Source organism: Mchenga conophoros, linkage group LG22 (genome assembly GCF_057382185.1).
Source record: "Mchenga conophoros isolate Kocher_MC1m ecotype Shallow Benthic linkage group LG22, M_conophoros_male_GT1.1, whole genome shotgun sequence".
In the NCBI taxonomy this organism is placed as follows: domain Eukaryota; kingdom Metazoa; phylum Chordata; class Actinopteri; order Cichliformes; family Cichlidae; genus Mchenga; species Mchenga conophoros.
In genome coordinates this window covers 11,831,968-11,851,558 of record NC_140546.1, presented here as the reverse complement: position 1 = coordinate 11,851,558, position 19,591 = coordinate 11,831,968, and the positions used below count along the sequence as shown (strand labels likewise).

Sequence of the window (19,591 nt, the reverse complement as noted above, 5' to 3'; positions counted from 1 at the left end):
CACCAGATAAAAATCAGTGAAAGGCATCTTATTTGAAAAATACCAGCACCAGTCAACAATCCTGATATATTTGTGCATCCTGACTGATTATGCTACAGGTGAATGTATCTAAACATTTTAATTTTGGTCTTGTTTATGTAACTATGGGGCCATTATAACATCAAAAACTATCCTGTCTGTAAGCATCCACAAAATGACTAGCAATCACATTAAGAGCAAACTCCAAAATGATCAAACTTTACAATAAGAACAAATAGAAACAGATAAAACTTTAATGTTTTGAGTAAGAAAAGCACATTTTCAGCAGAGTCCTCCCAGAGTCAGTGTTTGTATGCATGTCTGTGACAAACACAAGCATGCTGCCAAGTCTTTTTTTCCCTTGAATATTTACTCCATGACCAGTTCAAACTCCTCAGCCTGGTCAAACTCTGCATTCATCTTTGCAGCCAGAGCGTCCAGTTCCGTGGCGTCTATCTGCTGGACCTTCTTCTTCCTCCTCCTCCTCTCCTTCACCACAGCCACTCCGGGGATGTCTGGGTCCGGCTCGGGGAAAGCTGAACCACCGCAGTCATCAGCCTCAAGCAAAGACGTGAATGAGTTCAGTCCTGTAAAGGATCCTGCAGAAACCTCCAGGCCAAACTTGGACACCCCGGCTCTCCGGACCTCTGGGGTTTTCAGCTTCTCAAAGCCGAATAAAGTCTCACGAGACTCGGGGCTGTTGAATGAATTCCCGCTGAGCCTGCTGTAAGATCGGCGTACCTTCTGCGACCACACCGCGTCCTCTGGATCCATCTGCGGGGTGTGAGAAGCGGGCGGCGGTGATGAGGGGAGGATCGGTGAAGGCATAGTGGCCTTTTTCTTCTTAGCCGAGGAAGAGCTGCTCTCTCGGCCCGGGACGGGACCGGGCGTGGAGACCTTCGGCTTTTTCTGCTGGATGCCCTCAGAGCTGGACGGCCTCGGCGTGTTCTCCTTGTTCTGTTCCGATAACGCGACTGTTTTTCTGGGCGCTATTTTTCTTACGGTGATTGAGCGTTTAACAGCGAGAGACGGCAGCGCCATTTTGTTGTCACTTTGAGCTTGCGGAGAGCTCAGCCGCGGGGAGCGTCTCCGCTGCGAGCTGTCAATGCTATTAGAGTCCGTCATTATGCTCCGAGGAGTCCCTTCGTTCATCCCAACAGTCTCTTGAAGAAACTCCAGATACTTTCCCCTTCTTACAGCAGATCAGACTGTAACTCAACCAACACAGGGCACACAACAACAGCGAACGTTCAAATTGCCCGCCCGCGTCGCGTGAAAAATATGAGCTTCCTTTGCTGTGACGTAAACACTGTGCGCCGGCTATCACAAACTTTTGCTGTGTAATCCATACAGGCGAGGCTAAGAGACTGCTCATAATTTAATCTGTTTTATATAAATACTCCAACTTGTATCAGGTCACCAGAATGGAATATTTAATCGGGATACAGGGACCGGATTTTGTCCTCGTCGCCGCTGATAATGTTGCAGCAAGCAGCATCATTCAGATGAAACACGGTATGACAACGCGTTAGCTTATAGCGTTAGCCGCATAGCCGGTTATTTTAGACAGATTTGCTAACATAGCTACATTTTAGAGTCTCTAAATGCATTAAATCGGCTTTCTGCTTCTAATAAGTACTACTTGAACCAATTTTTTATTCATTTTGCTAAATATTTACATGTAACTACACACTGAATGTGACTAAAGCTAGCCAAGCTAACAGTAAGGTAGCAAATAATATCTTCTATCGCAGTTTGATGTTTTTTCTCAGCATTATCATAACCTTTTCCTAGCTAATAGATCAACTCTACATTTCATTCGTAACTAAAGTTGGCAACCTTAGCATGAGTTGCCATAAGAAGGTTACTGACAACGAAAGTGAAAGTCACTGTATCACTGTGGAAATGGAAGTTTACTTACACTCACCATGGATAATTTTAGCCTATTAATGATTTGTTTGATCTGTTCTTTTTGCAGAGTGAAATGATTGTACAGCATGTGTCTTTAATGAATATAAAAATGAGAGTTGGGAGAACAAGTTTGAATTTACTTCGTATTTGGTTCACTTAGCAAGTTGTACCTTGATCTTATATTTTTGGAAGGCATCAACAGACTTCTGGCATAATTCTGACTGAGTTTTGACCACAATTCTTGATGCTTCAACCTGCAAGCTGTTAAATTGGGTTGAGGTTGAAGAATTTGGAGGTAGTCCTTCATTATTATTCTGTGCACTTTGTTTAAAGTACCAGCACCACTGCCAGCAAACTGCCCCAGAGCATGATGCTACCACCAGGCTTAACAGGTCATGCAGTGTTTTTACATCTGAAAGCCTCACCTTTACTCCTCCAAACAACATCTTGTCATTGTGGCCATATACTTAAATTATTGTCTTGTCTGGCCGTAATACTTTGATCGTTGAGTGATCCATGTGGTCAGCAATTTTGGAGCACGGGCTTCTTTTCTGGTGGGCACCCTCTCAGTCCATGGTGATGCAAACACCCTTCGCTGTGCATTGTGCCACCAGCAGTTTTAATTTCAAGGTTGGCTTGAGCCTTGGTGGTTCCTGAACAGCCTAATTAGTTTCCTCTCATCTGAAAGTGACTATTTGGGTCTTTCCCCAGGTGTTTGCAAAGTGGTGACACATCCATACAACTTGTACTTGCATTCATTTGTTTCAACTGATGATCTTGGAATCTGTAGTTGTTCTGAGATGGCTCCAAGAGATCTTCCTAACTTGTGTAAATCTATAGTTTCTTGGGCTTTTTCATTGTTCTGAGTATTTGCCAATCCAAATAGTGGTGTCAGTCAAATCCTTTTTATGCTGGAAAAAGAACAGTTCAAAGAAATCATCAATAGCCCAAAGTTACCATGGTCATGATTAGTGTGTGTGTATAAAGGTTTGACTACAAACTATAAGACAATTTAGGAACAGACTAATGAATTTGTGTTCTTCCTTATATTTTTTCAGACTATGACAAGATGTTCAAGCTCAGTGAGAAGATTTTGCTGCTGTGTGTGGGAGAAGCTGGAGACACAGTGCAGTTTGCAGAGTACATCCAGAAGAATGTGCAGCTCTACAAAATGAGGAACGGTAAGAACCTCAGACATGATTGTTGTGATGCTGCTGGTGCTTATAGGTTTTAAGTTTAACTCTAAAATGTTTTTGGGAAACCAGTTTGCTTGCTAAAAACATTTATATTCAAAGCTTTGTGCCTTCTTTTTCTTAGGTTATGAGCTCAGTCCATCAGCAGCAGCAAACTTCACGCGAAAGAACCTGGCAGACTATCTTCGGAGCAGGGTAAATGTCCTGATATATTTATTAAAAAAAAAGAATAATATAGTAAGGCTACACAGATATAAAGTCAAAGTGATCAATTTTATTTTAATCTTTGTGTCTCATTAATTTTTGCACCGGCTAATCGAAGACGGTGTGGTAAAGAGTTGGAAAACTGTAAAGTATTTAAGTTATTATTTATTTATTTTTTGTTATAATGAAGTTTTCTTTATTTCTTTCGCACTGAAGAAGTTTGGAGGTAGCACATAACAGAAACCAGATAAGTAAGAACAAACTTTTGGCAGATTTTACACATCAACATTGACCTTGAGTGGAATGGAGATGATCTGTACATCCCCAGATACTACAGTCCATTTTACTGTGTGCTTTTTTTCTTTTTTTTAATTGAAGAAGAATGGCTTCAAGCATTGTCTTTTAATATAAGAATTAGCTTGAAATTATAGGTGTATTCGTTATTTCGCCAAGTAAAAAACTTTGTCTGAGTTGTTAATTTGTTGGCACAGTGAAGATTACCTGATATATATATATATAGTCATTCAATGCTGAAAACAATAGGGTTGCGCTTGAATCCAAGTTATATCAGTAGAATCAGATTTGATCATAATATTCTCGCGTCTTTTTTTGTTTTTGTTTAGTCGGTTTTAGTTAATTGTATTTCTTTTGCAGTGACCAGTCATTCTTCTTTAGTTTGTGGTTCCTTGTCCATCCACTTATTAGTTGTTTGTTATAAGTAATACTTTAGGAAGATATTTTTTCTTAAATGTACAAATCAGTTAATATATTACCTAAATGTCAAAGGAAGCTAAACATTTTTAAGCACTGACTTGACTAAGTCAACACCTTTATGTTTATCTGTGGAGGAAAGTGTTGAGTTTCCAGCAGTATATGCCACACCATCAGGACCCCACTCTCTATTTTGGGTCCATTAATGTGCCAATTTAGACTTGTGAAAAAAGAGATCCTTAGAAAAGTGAAATTCACAAACAAGTTCATAAGTTTGGATAGAAAAAAGATTTTAAAAAAACAATTAACAAAGTGGAAAAAAAATTTTTTACTTTACCTTGTGTATCAGAAATCCACACGTTTTTTATTATTATTATTATTATTATTATTATTATTATATGTTTGATATTGTAAAAAATTATTTGTCCCTGTTGAATGCGGCCTCACCTAAGTGCTATTTTTTTTTTAACTGTCACAGCCACGAGCTTGATGTAAAGCAGTGGTCGTAACCTGTGTTTTGTGAGAGCTGCTTTCTCTTGCCCCGGGGAAAATGTGATCTGTTGAGACTAGAGAGCAGAGACTACAATCATAACCAGCATAATTGTTTGACTTCAGGTGCCTCATACACACTATGCAGACATAAAGAAGTGATATCTTTTGTAGATGAAAAAATTTCTCCACTCTGCTTATTCAGAGTTTGATCATTGTAACTGATCCTTCGCAGGTGAGTCTCCACAAGTCCGTTAAGTTTTGTCTTAATGAGTGAAATCATAATTGGTGTAAGGGTTTAACGTTTCAAAAATGAGTGCAGATAAAACAAAATAAAGAAATCAGCAAAATAATGCAACATATATCATATTTGGTCTTTTGCTAAACATTTTTTCGTCACTAGTTTCAGATGTGATTGAGCCCAAATGACTATCATGTCTAACAGAAAACAACCTGCGCTCGCTTAGTTTCCCCACACATATGTCATCTTGCAAAGATCCATTTGTTCTGCCTTGGACTCTCTGTCTTCCTCCATATTTTACTTTTTGCTTCAAGTATACTTCTACCCTTTTGCCCATTTTCAAATCATCTCAACACTAGTATCCTTGTATATTTTCTCTGTTAACAAAACAGTTGCTAATTAATCCCAAGTTCTAGTGGTCACCGTCTGAATTAAGCATATTCATCCTGGAGTAATGAATGAACATACCTATAAATATTTTAATTTCTATTTTAAATTAATTACACTCTTCTGCCAGTATTTGCAATCTCATTTGGCTTAAGGGAACAAATGATAAAATCACCAACTAATTCAAGTAAGACTAACCATATAAGGTAGGTTTACTCATCCAATTTAAAAATGTATTTTAGTTTCTACTTGAAATTCATTTTCTTTGCTCAAAATGAAAACATAGTAACAGAAGCCCTAAGTGTGTTGATGACACGGCAGTGCTGTGGTGGTGCTGAAGAGGTGGTATTACCAAGGAGCTCAGGTGGGAATGAACTCCCACTTGAGTTGGCACATGTGTTTGTATCATTGTCAGCTTGAGACACTCATGTTAAACCAGCAGATGCATTTTGACAGAGCCAGGTACATTTGTCAGCTTGTTGTGAAAGGTGACTGAGGGTTCTCCCTCTGAGATTTCCTGTAACACCTGAGCCTGCAGGCCTGTCTCTCACCCTCACTACGCAGATCTGCTGAATGTCTTATCAAAAAATTCTGGTTTTGACCTTTAGTTCTTTATTACATCTTTTACACAACAAGACAGCCAAGCCTGAGAATGAGAAACACGCAAATTACTGCTACTTTATCTGTGTTACTTCATGCAGATGTTATATTGCAATATATAGAGCTGGGGGGGGGGGGTCAGTACCTTAACACTTTAATGTTAATTAACCATTTTATTTGTCTTTGTGTTAAAAATGTTCCTGGTGACTAATTTACTAGTAGCTAAAATATTTAAAAAAAGACTAGCCGAGTAGTGACTGTTCATGCACAGTGCAAGCTATTGGAAGAATGAACACTTGAGCTCAGTCAGGGTTAAATGCAGTCTGTAGAAAGATTGCATGTGTTTTTAAGAGTCCTGAGAAACTATTTATCACTTTCTTCTGTAGTCAGTTTATCTTTTCACATTCTTCAATTATCAAGTTCAATTTTAAATTCCAATGACATATGTGGCACTTCGGGCCATATATAATGAACCAATCCCAAGTTCAGTCTCCTGATAGCCTTATGAGTAAAGCGGGGATTACAGGGCAATACTTAACGCAAGTGCACTAAGGTCCATTTGGGTTCCAGTGACATAAATTTCATCAGTCAGTTTTTGCAAATGTCCCTCCAACATCCATTTGTCTGCTTTTTTTTTTTTTCTTGACTGCACAGACTCATCTGCAGAAAATTTACATTACAGTGCACCAACTATGCGGACTTTAAAGAAATATAAGAGGAATGATCGCTGAGCCATCAGGTCTCCAGCTGACCTAAGCTTAAAGCTGTTCAGCAGTCTAACACCTGGTTTCACTTCTTTTCACTTCACAACTTAAACCAGTTGTGGAACATGGTTGACAACCCCTGAGCCTGATTCTGTTGGAGGTTTCTTCCTGTTAAAAGGGTTTTTTCCTTCTCACTGTCACAAAGTGCTTGATCATAGTGAGGGGGTTTCGTATATCATATCTTCTCTGTGGCTAGGCGATGGACCAACAACAGCACAAGCATGACTAGCCCACAGATTGGTTGTGTTTTGGCATGGCCCCCCCATCTTGACAACAGACACTCTAAAGGTAGACGAACGGTCTACACGTTACCACACCCGAATCATCATTTCCCCATATGCACCAGATCTTCCTCATGCAGGTTGTAATACCAAATTGACTAAAACAAAATACCTTTACTACCCCCTTTTTTTTTTTTTTTTTTAAATTACAGTTTTGTATTTTTATTTTTATGTATTTTTTTGCATATACAATATGATGTCAGTTAGTTCTGGTTTTCTAGTTTTATTTTTAGTTCTGTTACCTGAAATTTTATTCCGCACATAGCCAAAACTAAATATTAACACTAACCATAATAATCCTGCTTGTTCATTATTAAGTCAAGAATGATTAGTTTAACTAACTGTGAGGGCAGCATCCCACACTCTTACTTTTGTGTTGGGGGGGCGTTTATTTCTCATTTTAAGAAGTTGACAAACATCTCTCTGATTGGCCTTAAGAGCTTTACAGTTTATCGTGCACACAGCCTTCCCTGTCCTTAAAGCCTTAATACTGATGTAGGAAAACTTTTTGACAAGAACAAAATATGCCAAAGGGTTTAACTCATCAATGTTACAGACTTTGGCCTAAAGTTAAAATAGTGTCCTGATCGGGAAATCGTGAAATCAAAATATGTCTGTTTCGATACTTGATGCGTGGAAACCTCTCTAACTCTTCACAGAAATGTTTGGATTTATAAAACCTGATTTTTTTTTTTTTTTTCCCCTGTCTCTCCAAAGGGGAATTTCTGACATCCCCCTAAAGAAGTTTTAGTCAGAGCTAAAAAGTTTTATAAATAAAGTAACATATTCTTGAGCATACTTTACATTTTTGTTCTCAGAAAGTCAGAAATGACAGGCAAATTAATAGGTGCTCATCAGATAAGGTCACACGTTGCTCTCATGAGTTACTGCGACTTTTTTGATTTTACAAAAACAAAATCATTTTTCTTTATCGAGTTTTGATTGTTTTTCTAAAAACATGCTATTATCTCATAGCATTTAATAGATTGAGATTTCATTCATGGTTGTTCGTTTGTAGCCCATTCAACCAAAGTACAGTTGAGCTCATGCCATTCGCCTGTCCTTCCATAGTTCACAAGAATCACTCCTACAGTACTGGTCAGAACTTAATCGAACTATAGCCTGCTGTAGGTAGGAGGAGGTAGAGAAGGTCATGTATAAGGTTGGTGGTTCGATACCTGGAGTCTTTAATCTGCATGTTGGACAAGAAACTGAACCGAGTTTTCCCATCCATTGATCTGTGAATGTTATAAAAGTGCTTAGGCAGAGAAAGTGTGGGTACGAATGGCTGAATGAGGTGTTTTGAGTGCTCATATGGAGTAGAAAAGCGCTATACAAGTACCGCTCCATTTACAGTTGGGTCTTCAGCCAAACTGCTCATATTTATTTTCAATGTTGCCAGATTTTATTTGTCCTAGAGATGACTGTCTGTGATGTGATGAGAGTCGTGGACTACTCATTGGAGTTTAATTCTCCTTTGTTTTTGCAATACAGCCAAATGATAACAGCAAAACTTTTCACTTTCTTTCTGTACTTCACATATTACAATAACATGTGAATTGCAATATCTTTCCTGAGAATGTTTTAATCTATGTGTCAAGTTCTTTTAGCACAGTAAGAGGAGATGCTGAAGGTTTCTTCCTGTTAAAATGGAGTTTTTCCTCCCACTGTTGCCAAAATGTGTTTTGTAGGCTCCCGACCTTGTAATATAAAGCACTTTGGGGCAACAGTTTTTGTGATTTGGCGCTATATAAATAAAATTGAATTGAGTCAAATTACAGTTTATTTTTCTGCAGAGATTGCAATGTCTGAATCTTTGTTTTATGCATTTAGCTTATAATGTGAATTTTCCTATGAAACCAAAGCATTATACTTGAGTAGCTGGAACTAGAACTGCATAACATTTGGATCTTTGGTTTGAACAGTTGCTTTGAAGTTCAAACTAGTCTAAAAACTAATGATTTAATTTGTTTTAACCTGCAGTACACATGCACAGCTTCGTTCTTTTTCTTTTTTCTTTTTTTAAACTCTCTACTGAAGACATCTGTATGGTCCTCGATGCATCTCATGCAGTAATTTGTTAAGAGTAGTGTAGCTGCTGCCTGTCACAATAGCAGGAGGGTGAAAATAATTACAAAAAACAATTAGTGTGGCAGAGAAGGGAATGTGGGACACATCGAACGGGGGATAGGGGCAGAGGAGCAGCAGCAGGAGGAGTAGAAGAAGTGGAGGTCTCGAGGGAAACGGCTAAACCCAGTAGACAACAGCACACTGACTGGAGTGCGAGAAGGAGTAGGAGTCAACATACTCACAAAATACAATATACATGCACACAGAGGGACCTATAGGATCGAGATGGTTTTATTCAGTCAAGGTTGTGCATGTTGTGGGATAACATTTATATTCATGTCTTGCCATAAGCTGCAAGTGTATCGTTATTTTTGTGCCTCACGGATATGAATTTGGCTTTATGAGTGCAGGATTTAGTAATGCTGCGTTCTCAGGAGTGCTCAGAAACTGAAGCAATAGCACTTTCTCTTCTGCATCCCACACCTTCCTCCAGCTATGCTCTCCTCACATTCATCAACCTCCAGAGTACACGGACATTTGCAAATTATGTTGTATAAACAAGTTTTTTTTTCATGCCGCTACCCACCCCCCCACCCCCCGCAGAACATCTTGTATATGTAGAATAACTAATGTGTCTTGTCTTTTTGAGAGTGAAACCGAGAAAGAGATCCTTGGCTGAAGTCTTGAACAGTCTACTGGGTGGATGTTATGATACATATTGCCATTCTGTGTTGGCCCTGAAGTTTATTTTTGGGTCAGTAATCGCTACCTAAAATAAATCTGAGCAATGCAATTAATGCAGCGTTTATGTCAAGACTTTAGGACTTCAGGTCATTGATTATTTGTAAACAATTTTTCTGTTTAATCTGCCTTTTTTATTTATTTATTTATTTTTTAAGATGAACAAAAAATCAACAGTGATATACAGAGGAAAGGTCAAGTTTCACAGAGGTATAGGTATAAACAAATGATTCGGGTTATTAAGAAAGAAAAGGAAATTTGAATATCATTTGACTATATGAAATCAGGGAATTTGGGATCATTTACCTGAAAAAATAAAACAAAATAAACAGATTTTTTCCTTCAGTAAATTTGGCTGATATTTCTGCCCACTATAATTATTAGTCAGGATTGTTAATCTGGTATTTTTGCTTTGATTTGATTTGACTAATGTGTTAACTCAGTGCCGACAGATGACCAGTTGTGTGTCTCTGTTTGGTCATTAACGTCCACAAAACCATATGAAGATAGACATTATTTTGATCCTACAGGCCAATTTCTCATATGTGGTTTGAGAACCCATTTGTTGACTAAATCTAAATTAGATGTAGATTAAGGTGAAAAATGCCAGGAGTCCAAGGGAATATGCTGCATATGTTGAAATATATTTTAATTAATATGATTAAATCATGTATAGCTATTTTTTTTCTCGTTATGCCATCTTTAAATTATCTTTTTACCCTCCTAAAAAATTTGTGATCCCACTTCCATGTCCAGAGCCCTAGGTTAAAAACCAGTGGCTGATAAATTAATCAGTGGTATATTGTTAATTCACATGGCTTTATTCCTGCAGGATAAATTAGAGATGAGTCCTTGAGTCTGAAAGATGTCATTCCCCAGTGGCCGCAGACCTCCGGGAGGTATAGTTAGCTAAAGTCAGCAGAGCATGTCGGCGCAGAGACATTGAAACCCTGCTCATATACGACTATGTGCTTACCAACCCGTTGCATAGAAAAAAAACAACCCTGGTAACCTCTAGAGTACTGCGTTCACTCAAGCTATAGAGAGGAGACAAAGGAGGGGGGGAAAGCAGCATAATCACCTGAGGCCTCGGTCTGCTGCATGCATATTAGCAATGATATGTGTGAAACTCACCATAGAGCAAAGATCCAGGGCTGAATGCTTTGCCTCTGTTTGTTTTGCTGTTCCTCTTCATGTGCTGTGATGCACAGACAGGTCTCAAATTAAAGGAAAAAACCTGACCCTCTGACACAGTGAGAGGATCCAATGGCTCTGCCTTGATATGAGGAGTGGTTTACAGTCCACTTGTGCCTTTTATCAGCAGTTTATACTCACTTTTGTCATCCTGTTTTGATGTTGTGTATCAATCACAAATTAATCACCAGGATTGTTCTGGATGGACATGGACACTGTGATGTCACTCACTGATTTCGGTTTCTGTGTTTTGGCACATCACAATTAATGAATGTAAAGGAGAGTCAGGCTTGGTGAGATTTAGCTTAAATAGTTTCTAGATTGCTTTTAATATTTACAGCTATGTGTGATCCCGGCTGTTCAGATCTTTTGTAAATAAGAATTTTCCCATTTTTGTTTGCAGTAAAAGTGACTAAAAATGATAAAGTTAGAAGGAAATATGGTTGATCTATTGCTTTATAGAAACAAAAGGCAGGCTTATTTGACAAAAGCAAACTAAGTTAAGGAGGAACATGTTTTTAGTCCCAGGACAAAATAGAAGGAAATTCCTCAATCATGGATAAAGACACTGCAGATTGGGATTTTTGATACTGGTAGCTACAACAGGCCAAGACATGATGTTAATTTAATGGAGGGAACATCAAAAGGTTTGTAAATACAGCATTAAGCTGTTTTGAGGCTGATGAGGAACCTTAAATGTCCCATTTGAACAAGTAGGTGACATTCAGTCTGTTAATTTTTTTTACCATTTTCTATAAGACTGCTGCAACAGTTAGATCGCTGCAGTGCAGTGGTGATCTACAGCTCACCCCGTATGGGTTTGTAAAATATTTTTAAGCATGGGCACACAGTGGGTACAAATAATTACTGGCACCATATTGCACGCGGCTCCCCTGCTCCTGCACAGATGAACAATTAATACAGCAGATTGAGGAGAAATGCCAATAAAGAGAACATGCCCCGGGGCAGGGTGCAAAAATAAGGGGAAGGGAGGGAGGGGGGAGAGATGGCAGGAAGGGAAGTGCTGGAACGTGGCAGAGGAGTGTTTAGGGATGACTTTGTGATGATTTTTTAGAAGCCTGACCTTAATTTGTGTTCACAACTACAGAGAAGTTTCTTCGTGGTTTAGACGAGAAGACGGATGCCTCTCTCCTGCCTACAAAAAATAGTTTGCTACGTTTAAATCGCACAAAGACTGGAAATTGGTAGGAAGAGCCAGATTAGGGCTTTGGAGTATTTATAAAAATGCAGATATCTGTAGGCAAGCTACCAGAAGTTTCCTGGTTTGTGTGTCTAGAGCAATATCAACCAGTCAAAAAAAGTTAAGTGTTTCTACATTTGTAAATAACCACTGCCACAGGATTAGGAAGTTTAGGGTCAGATATATGATGCCTAACCCTGGGAACTCACAAAGGGTGTTTCTATTAGGCCGTGTGACCAACAAAAATTTGGTCGATCATCTTCTAATCACACCAGGAGTGTTTCAGAAGTTATTTTACTACAGGTGAGCAGATCTACCCAATATTCATAGTATCAAAACGAAACATGCACTATGAAAGATGTCTGAACCTTTTTGTGCTGACTGTCACGTCTATTTTATTTATAGGCTAAAGAACATTTACATGAAAGGTGTGCTTTGTTGGTTAATAAGTTGTGGAAAGTAAAAATCACATTGGTTTAGTGGTGATTGAAGTGTCCAGAATTTCAAAATTGACGATGATTCATCTCATAAATCGTGACACACTGTTCTCTCCTCACTATCGGTAATACTGGCCCTCTATGTACTTGGTATCAAATTGATACTGGTCGTGTTCGTGTGGTTGTTGCGGGCTGATTATTAGACCTTGCGTTGTTTAGAGTGAAGTACACCTTCTGAAGTGCTCTGCAGCACTTTTGGTAGAAATGCAAACATTGTCTTGAGTGGTGACTGATTGGTTGGAGAAACGTAACACTGCCCAGGCTGTTCTCCGGATTTGTCTTCAGGTTATAGCCAGCTGGTACCCACTTGGTTCTATGTGAGCAAAAACCATTTTAAAGCTCACTGAGAAACACTAGAGCTGTTGATTATTTTATTTTTTTTAGTAAAGTGGTGGACACATTGGGGAACATGCTGTCGAGTCTGCTGACTTGGCCTGACTTGGGGAAAACACCCAATATTTTACGACTTCCTGAACAGCCGCCTTTAAATAGCAGATAAGAGATATAAGCACTTTGTTTTAATGGTTTGTTTGCCGTTGTTGTTAAGGAACACACATAAATTCTTAAAACCAAAAACACTGAGCGAGAGACTAAAAATTATAATTAGCAGATAGCCTGTGGCATTTCCAGATATGGATTAAGCCCATTTGTTGACTAAGGCTGAATTAGAAGTAGAAAAGGTGAAAAATGACAGTCGTTTGAGGGAACTACCTCCATATGTTAAAATTTATTCTAATTAACTAGATTCAATCGTCACAAATTAAAGACCAGTTAATGATCTGCTATGACAAATACTCATGGTTTTGAGACTGAAGTTCAGCAAACACGTGGACTCGTTACCTCAAAGCAGGTAAAGACCGCTCAAACATGATTGGTCAGTAGAACTTGGATTACAAGCAGGAACCCGAAAACGTATCCCTTGACTACAGACCTGAATATTATTACAGTTACAGTAAAATCCACCATAAGTTTGTAAAGTCTGTGTTGAAGCCTCGAGCTGAGTGTGTTCAAAGAGCGAGGGACAGATGTGACCGTTAGATCAACTTCACGTGTTAGTCAGTATGACCTGAAACTATCAACTGAGCCCTTAAACTCTGAGGTCACAGGACAGCCGTTTTACCACAGATTTTTACATAAATAAGTGTTTGCAGTCAGAGGAGTCGCCCCCTACTGGCCAGTAGATAGAACGTAAGTTTAAAGCACATTCACATTTGTTTACTTTTCACTTTCAGAACTAAAAGCTACATGTGTCTTTTATACTCTCTGATGATACTTACAGGGTTTGTTTGTTTGTTTGTTTTTAATTATTGCCTCTTGAAATTTTTGTGCATGCTTTAGCCTGTAGGTCACACACTTAAATTGGTCCTGCAAATGAAAATGTGCAGTTTCCATGTTACTGTGTCACTCGCAAAAGCCAAATTTGTAAAGTTACACATTGGAGCTATGAAAGGAGGGGCAGTGTTGGAGTAATTCTTGGCTAGCTGTTCCTCCATCTAAAGCAGGTTTGTGTCTGCTTAAGGCGATGGCATGGGTTACGGGTGAAGCCTTTTGTCTCATGGCCCAACAGTCGCCTTGCTTGGCTGTGAGCAGGAGTCACGGCAGGGAGGATTAAAACATATGATGTGTATTGTTTGCGTATTAACTGAGGTGTGAGTTCAGGTGGTAGGGTTAACAAGGTGCCTGTTCCCTCCGAGGTGACATGGGAAAGGGAAGGTTATTTTGATGCCAAGACTGTATCATTGTTACATGTAACCAGTGAGACAGCTGTCTGGTGGGCGGGGGTGACGCCACTGGGGCGTTTGCAAGCTCACATAGGAGTTAAAACACACACACATAAACACACACACATTAAGATATTCATCCTGAGATTCACGCTCATTGTGCACTCCTGCAAACACCATTTCTCAGTGTGTGTGTGTGTGTGTGCGCATTCGAAACCATCGTTAAAATACACCCACATTAAAGCCTGCTCCCACAGGGAGCGCAGCGATCATCGTTGCCCTCATGGCACACGCAGCGCCAACCCACAAGTCACAGAAACAAGCAGGTTGTCTCAGACATGAATTAAAGCACGAGGGCAGGTGCCTGGCGTAATGCGAGTCTTATTGTCGTTAAGACTCCCCATTTTCCTCCTCGTGCGACACATTACCCTTCTGCTTCTACTTCAGTCAAGAATTTAGGCCACAAGTTGTTTTAACCCCCTCCCAAAAAAATTTGTCCTGGTTTAAAGGGATTTTTTTTTTCTATTGAAAATGAGAAACAAGAGCTTGCAACAGCGAAGATAGAAAGTTGGTGTTTTGGAGGAAGAGAAGGGAGACGAGGCTGGGAGCGTTAAAGATGTAATTTGAAAAGAGAGAGGGGGTAGGGGCAAGAGAAACGACTTTAGAAGTTTTTAATGAGCCCTGGCGCTACTCCAGGGCACAGGGTGAAGGCAGCAGAGAGAGGAGGAGGAGTGGGGGGGCAAGGGAAAGAAGGGATGAAGACAGAGGGAGGGGGTAGGGATGGGGGGCGCTGGCTCCCAGCAGATGTCACACTGCCGATGACACCCTGATTCCTTTTCCCCCCCTAAACACACAAAACACTCACCTCCTCTGTCCTGTGACCCACTATCACCTTTTCCGCTCCCTCCGTTGCACAGCCGCTCTCTGACTCCTCCGCTAGCGTGTCTCTCTGTCACACTGCTGCTTATGTTTTCTTAATGTTGCCGCTGTGTGCAGCACGCCACGTCTCTGCTAAGTGGAAAAATCAAAGTCGATAATTAGGAGCAATTTATTTGGGATAAGTTGAGAAAGAGAAGTTGCACTTTTCAAGTGCCGTCTTAATCTTGTGAGCTGGCTCCTGGAGTAAAATCATCTATGGAAGTGTTAGCACCTCTAATTGGAGCAGAGAAGTAAACTTTTTAAATGGAGACAGTAAACATAGCACCGTGTTTAAAATCGTACCACATGTGATGCCCGATGAGAGTAGAGGCCTGCAGCTGGTGGATCCAAAATTCACTCCTCAAAAAATATCCGAAAGCTTCTTAAGACACTTGTATCGTGTCTTCAGTGTTTCTGGAGCAGCTTTCCAGTATCTGAATAAATGCATCCAGTTGGCTTGTCAGAGGATTTCGATGGATGAGCAATAAAAGCAAGGATTAAATGCAGTAACCACTCAGTCGCCCTTTTGATGCTTTGGTTTTAAGCACTTTAAGCAATAAAGTTAAAAAAGGAGGAACAAATATGATAGAAATATTAAAACTCATATCATATGATATCATATCTCATATCTGTCTTCCAGACTTACCCATAAATCTTTTAACAATCAGGCAGTCTAAACGAATCATAAAGTGTCCTTGACAGAGGTAACTGAGCTTATAGTCTCTGCATTGGTTTCTGACAACTTTGAGCTGCACGTGGGTGAGTGTGAATGTGAAGTCTTCCTACAGGTGTTCATGAGCACTGATTTATGACATTTCTGATCCTGCAGCTCTGAACTAAATCGCACGTAGGAACCTGTTTCTAGAGGTGTTGCGTTTAAAACTGAACACATTTAGTTTGTTTTGTTCACGGTTATAAACTTGAATATTAATCCTCGGCTGCCTCCTCCTCCTCCTGCGTCTCCAGACTCCATACCACGTGAACCTGTTGCTGGCGGGCTATGATGACACAGACGGCCCGGGTCTCTACTACATGGACTACCTGTCTTCCCTGGCCAAGGCCCCCTTCGCTGCCCACGGCTACGGAGCCTACCTCACTCTTTCCATTCTTGACCGATACTACAGACCAGGTCAGTGCATACGGACGCCTCGTATCTTGTTGTTTTCTCTTCTTCTCATTGTTCCTGTGAGACAGAGAAATGGAGAGGATGATGAAATCACCGCGGAGGTTATAGAGTTTGTTCACACTCGGGTCAGGAGATTGGCTCGAGGCGTGGTGATAAACGACTTTTTCCTGGTGGTGATAAATGACTTTTTTTTTTTCCTCAGTCTTACAGCTCAAACTTTTTATGTTAATTCCAGCGTTTGTTAAAGTAACCTGTGACCCCTGTATAATGCACCACAAACTGTATTTTCTTTTTTTTGTTCTAGATCTGAGTCGGGATGAAGCGGTAGATCTGCTGAAGAAGTGTGTTGAAGAAGTGAGTTGAAGCAGTTTCTTTTTTCATTCGCATAAATGAAAGCCGATATTTATTCAAATATTTATTATGTCAAGACTAACGTCTGACAGTTCCACACATACTCTTGGGTATTTAATAGCCATACATGTATCTCCGCAGTATTTACAGCATCCATTTCCTGTCAGAGTTATAATACTTTTGTGAAGTTATTTCTTATTTCTTCTTCTTATTTCTTAGATTTTTCTTGTTTCCAGAGTAGATATACTTGTTAGTTTTTTGTTTCATTTCACATTTTTACTTATTTCACTCTGTTTTTGGTGATTATTTAAGTGATGTGGGAGTACTACAGTACAACCTCTTGACTCACAGTCATGTAGCTGTCTCAGCCTCGTACTGATGGTTGTGTTGAAAAAGACTGAATACAAGGACAGATCTTTTTGAGTTGACTGTAATACCTCTGATGTGGATTACACCTGAGAAAGGACAGCTGTGGAAAGTGTCCCGATCTAATTTCTGTGTGAAAAACATTTAAAGTAGCATTAGACAACTTCTACTACCCCCTGTGCTAATGTCCCAAAGCTCACACTGTTGGCCATTTTTAAAACACTTAAAACATTTTTAGTTACTTCGATTGTTCCAGTGTCCACAATTTCAGCGAGCTCGGTAACCTGGAAAGGCCAAAGCTCTGTCCACCTCCTGATTTGATTGGTTGAGATTTCTTACATGATCACAGACTGATTTTTTTTAAGATGTCAGTATTGTTTCACAAAGGTAAATCAGAAACACCTGATAATAATGTATTCTTACTTTTGATCACTCTTATGATCATAATCCAGTTTTTACATGAGAAAGCTGTTTCTGTTCTACTTATTATTGATTATTTTGCCTCTGTGGCCTCTAAGTGTTGCACCTGGAATTAAGATTCCAGGTTATCCGCCCATCCCAATCTTGTGGTGGTGATATCTTAGGATATAAATGGACTGATAGCGCTATTCTACTCTCCTGGAGTACTCAAAGCGCTTAATACAACATGCCACATTCACCCATTTAAACAAGCACTTTGTTGTACAATTTTAAGTTCTCACTAACATTCACACACATTCATATTCTGATGGACGCATCAGAGAGCAACTTAGGGTTAATATCTTGCCCAAGGATATTTGGCCTGCAGACTGGGGGGAGCCAGGGATCGAACCACCAACCTTCCGATCAGTAGATGACCTGCTCTACTGACTTAAGAGAAACTATTCAAATATTCCACAAGCTTACTGTCAGTTTAGCCTGTCATATTTTGGGGATGACTTATGAGTCGCACATTTATGAGTCAAGTCTTTTTCCTTCGGGAAGTCTGTGCATTTACTTATAATTTCTGGACATCTGATCGACGGTTATATTTTATGCATGAATAAATTAAACATAGTAATAAACTGGTTGGGAATCATTTTATTACAATCCTCCTAACTGTCTTATGTGACCGCACTTGTTCTCGTCCATAAATGAAGAAGAGATGAAAATATTGTGTGTTGTATTTACACTATAACTCAACAACAGAAGAGGCTTCTGACCATATTATTACATCTGCATAGGTTTAGATTAGATCTGGTAACCCATGTTTTGGTGCCCACGCTCAAAGCTGTGACGCAGCGTCCCCATTTTAAAACTCTCTTTGCAGAAACATTCATATTTAAAGCTTTGCATATTTTCGTGGCTACAGATCAGAATAAAAGAGGAAATGCACTTAACACCTTTTACTGAAATCCTTTGAAACGTTCGCGTCACGTGTAATGGCAACTTGGGAGCTTTGATCAGTCTTGACACATTAATAGGTTCACATCATACAAACAGCAGGATATTTGAGTTTTTTGAACAGTGGCATGTATAGATTATTAAATATAACAGAGGTAAAAAAATAGCTGGAGTGTAAATTATGTCACTTTTCACCTCTTTTCTTACCCTGCTTCTCTGCATCTATTTTTTTTTTTTTTTTTTTAATAAAGTTTGATTTTCTGTAACTTCACCCCAAATCCTTTCATCTTATTTTGTTGTTAAATTTCCTCCTGTGTCTGCTCTCTCTCCCTCTCACAGCTCAACAAACGCTTCATCCTGAATCTCCCCTCCTTTACCGTCCGTTTGATTGACAAGGAGGGCATCCATGACCTGGAGAAGCTCACCCTCGGCGCCAAGTGACCGCACTGCAAAACTACCCACCATCACAATCGCTTCTCTCTCGTTCTCTCTCTCTCTCTTTTTTTTTTTTTTTTGTACCAGTGACCTCCCTGCTTTTTCTGTTCCAATAAAAAGTGACACACAGTTGAGATACAAGCTCTTTGTCCCTGTGGTGCTTTCTCGTTCTCTCGTGTGCTCATCTGCACATTGAATGAGAACAGCCTTCTGGCTGTGTACTTTGCACTTGTACTCAGTGAGAGGGCATGTGGGTAATGTACACTTGCTTACGCTCCTCGTACACGTGTATTAAAACACACGTGCACATGTAAAGAGAAAAGCAGCTTTCTTTTGATTGTGAGATTTATGGTAAAGACAAACACGTGTAGCACAAGCGAGAAGTAGTACGATCACACAAGCTGTGTGCAGGGTGACCACATGTCCTGCTTTATGTGGTGCTACACGGCATTTTTTTATTCCTCGTTCGACTTTTTCACATCTCGAGACAATGTCGTACATTTTCACTGATTATGCAAGAGTCTGGCTTTTACCCAGAACATGTGAAGGGAAAGCTTTTTATTATTATCACCTAGCACCCTGCCCTTTAAAGCGCCAAGAAGTCACAAGCTTTGCAGATTTTGTTGGACGTGATGAAAATGAAGCAACAGTATTTTCTGAGAAATAGATGGGTTATCTATTTTGTTGTTAGACATATTATGAACAGAAAAAGTGTAAAATAAATAAATGCATTTGGCAGTCTGGGTGCATCCTCTATTACTGTTGCCAGGCTAGAAAGCAGCTAAGCTTCCTTTTAGTTTTAATGCATTC

At 39.6% G+C, this 19,591-nt stretch overlaps 2 protein-coding genes across 2 annotated transcripts; one reads left to right on the top strand and one right to left on the bottom strand.

The window, feature by feature from the left end:
* Nucleotides 1-250: 250 nt before the first annotated feature.
* On the bottom strand, nucleotides 251-1,314 carry cdca5 (cell division cycle associated 5). Its single transcript, XM_085262472.1, has one exon. It carries the CDS (start codon nucleotides 1,168-1,170, stop codon nucleotides 388-390), a length of 783 nt encoding a protein of 260 aa, XP_085118598.1. The 5' UTR covers nucleotides 1,171-1,314; the 3' UTR covers nucleotides 251-387.
* Nucleotides 1,274-18,922, top strand: psmb2 (proteasome 20S subunit beta 2). Its single transcript, XM_085262473.1, has 6 exons — nucleotides 1,274-1,533; nucleotides 2,988-3,110; nucleotides 3,247-3,317; nucleotides 16,108-16,270; nucleotides 16,572-16,621; nucleotides 18,686-18,922. Exons 1-6 carry the CDS (start codon nucleotides 1,443-1,445, stop codon nucleotides 18,785-18,787), a joined length of 600 nt encoding a protein of 199 aa, XP_085118599.1. The 5' UTR covers nucleotides 1,274-1,442; the 3' UTR covers nucleotides 18,788-18,922.
* The last annotated feature ends 669 nt before the right edge of the window (nucleotides 18,923-19,591 follow it).

Excerpts from the sequence above, each read along its gene's own strand:
- cdca5 (XM_085262472.1), bottom strand. The coding sequence starts at position 1,170 with ATGAACGAAGGGACTCCTCGGAGCATAATGACGGACTCTAATAGCATT.
- psmb2 (XM_085262473.1), top strand. The coding sequence starts at position 1,443 with ATGGAATATTTAATCGGGATACAGGGACCGGATTTTGTCCTCGTCGCC. Across the intron at positions 3,111-3,246 it reads GCTCTACAAAATGAGGAACG|GTTATGAGCTCAGTCCATCA; the intron begins GTAAGAACCTCA and ends TCTTTTTCTTAG. Across the intron at positions 3,318-16,107 it reads CAGACTATCTTCGGAGCAGG|ACTCCATACCACGTGAACCT; the intron begins GTAAATGTCCTG and ends CTGCGTCTCCAG.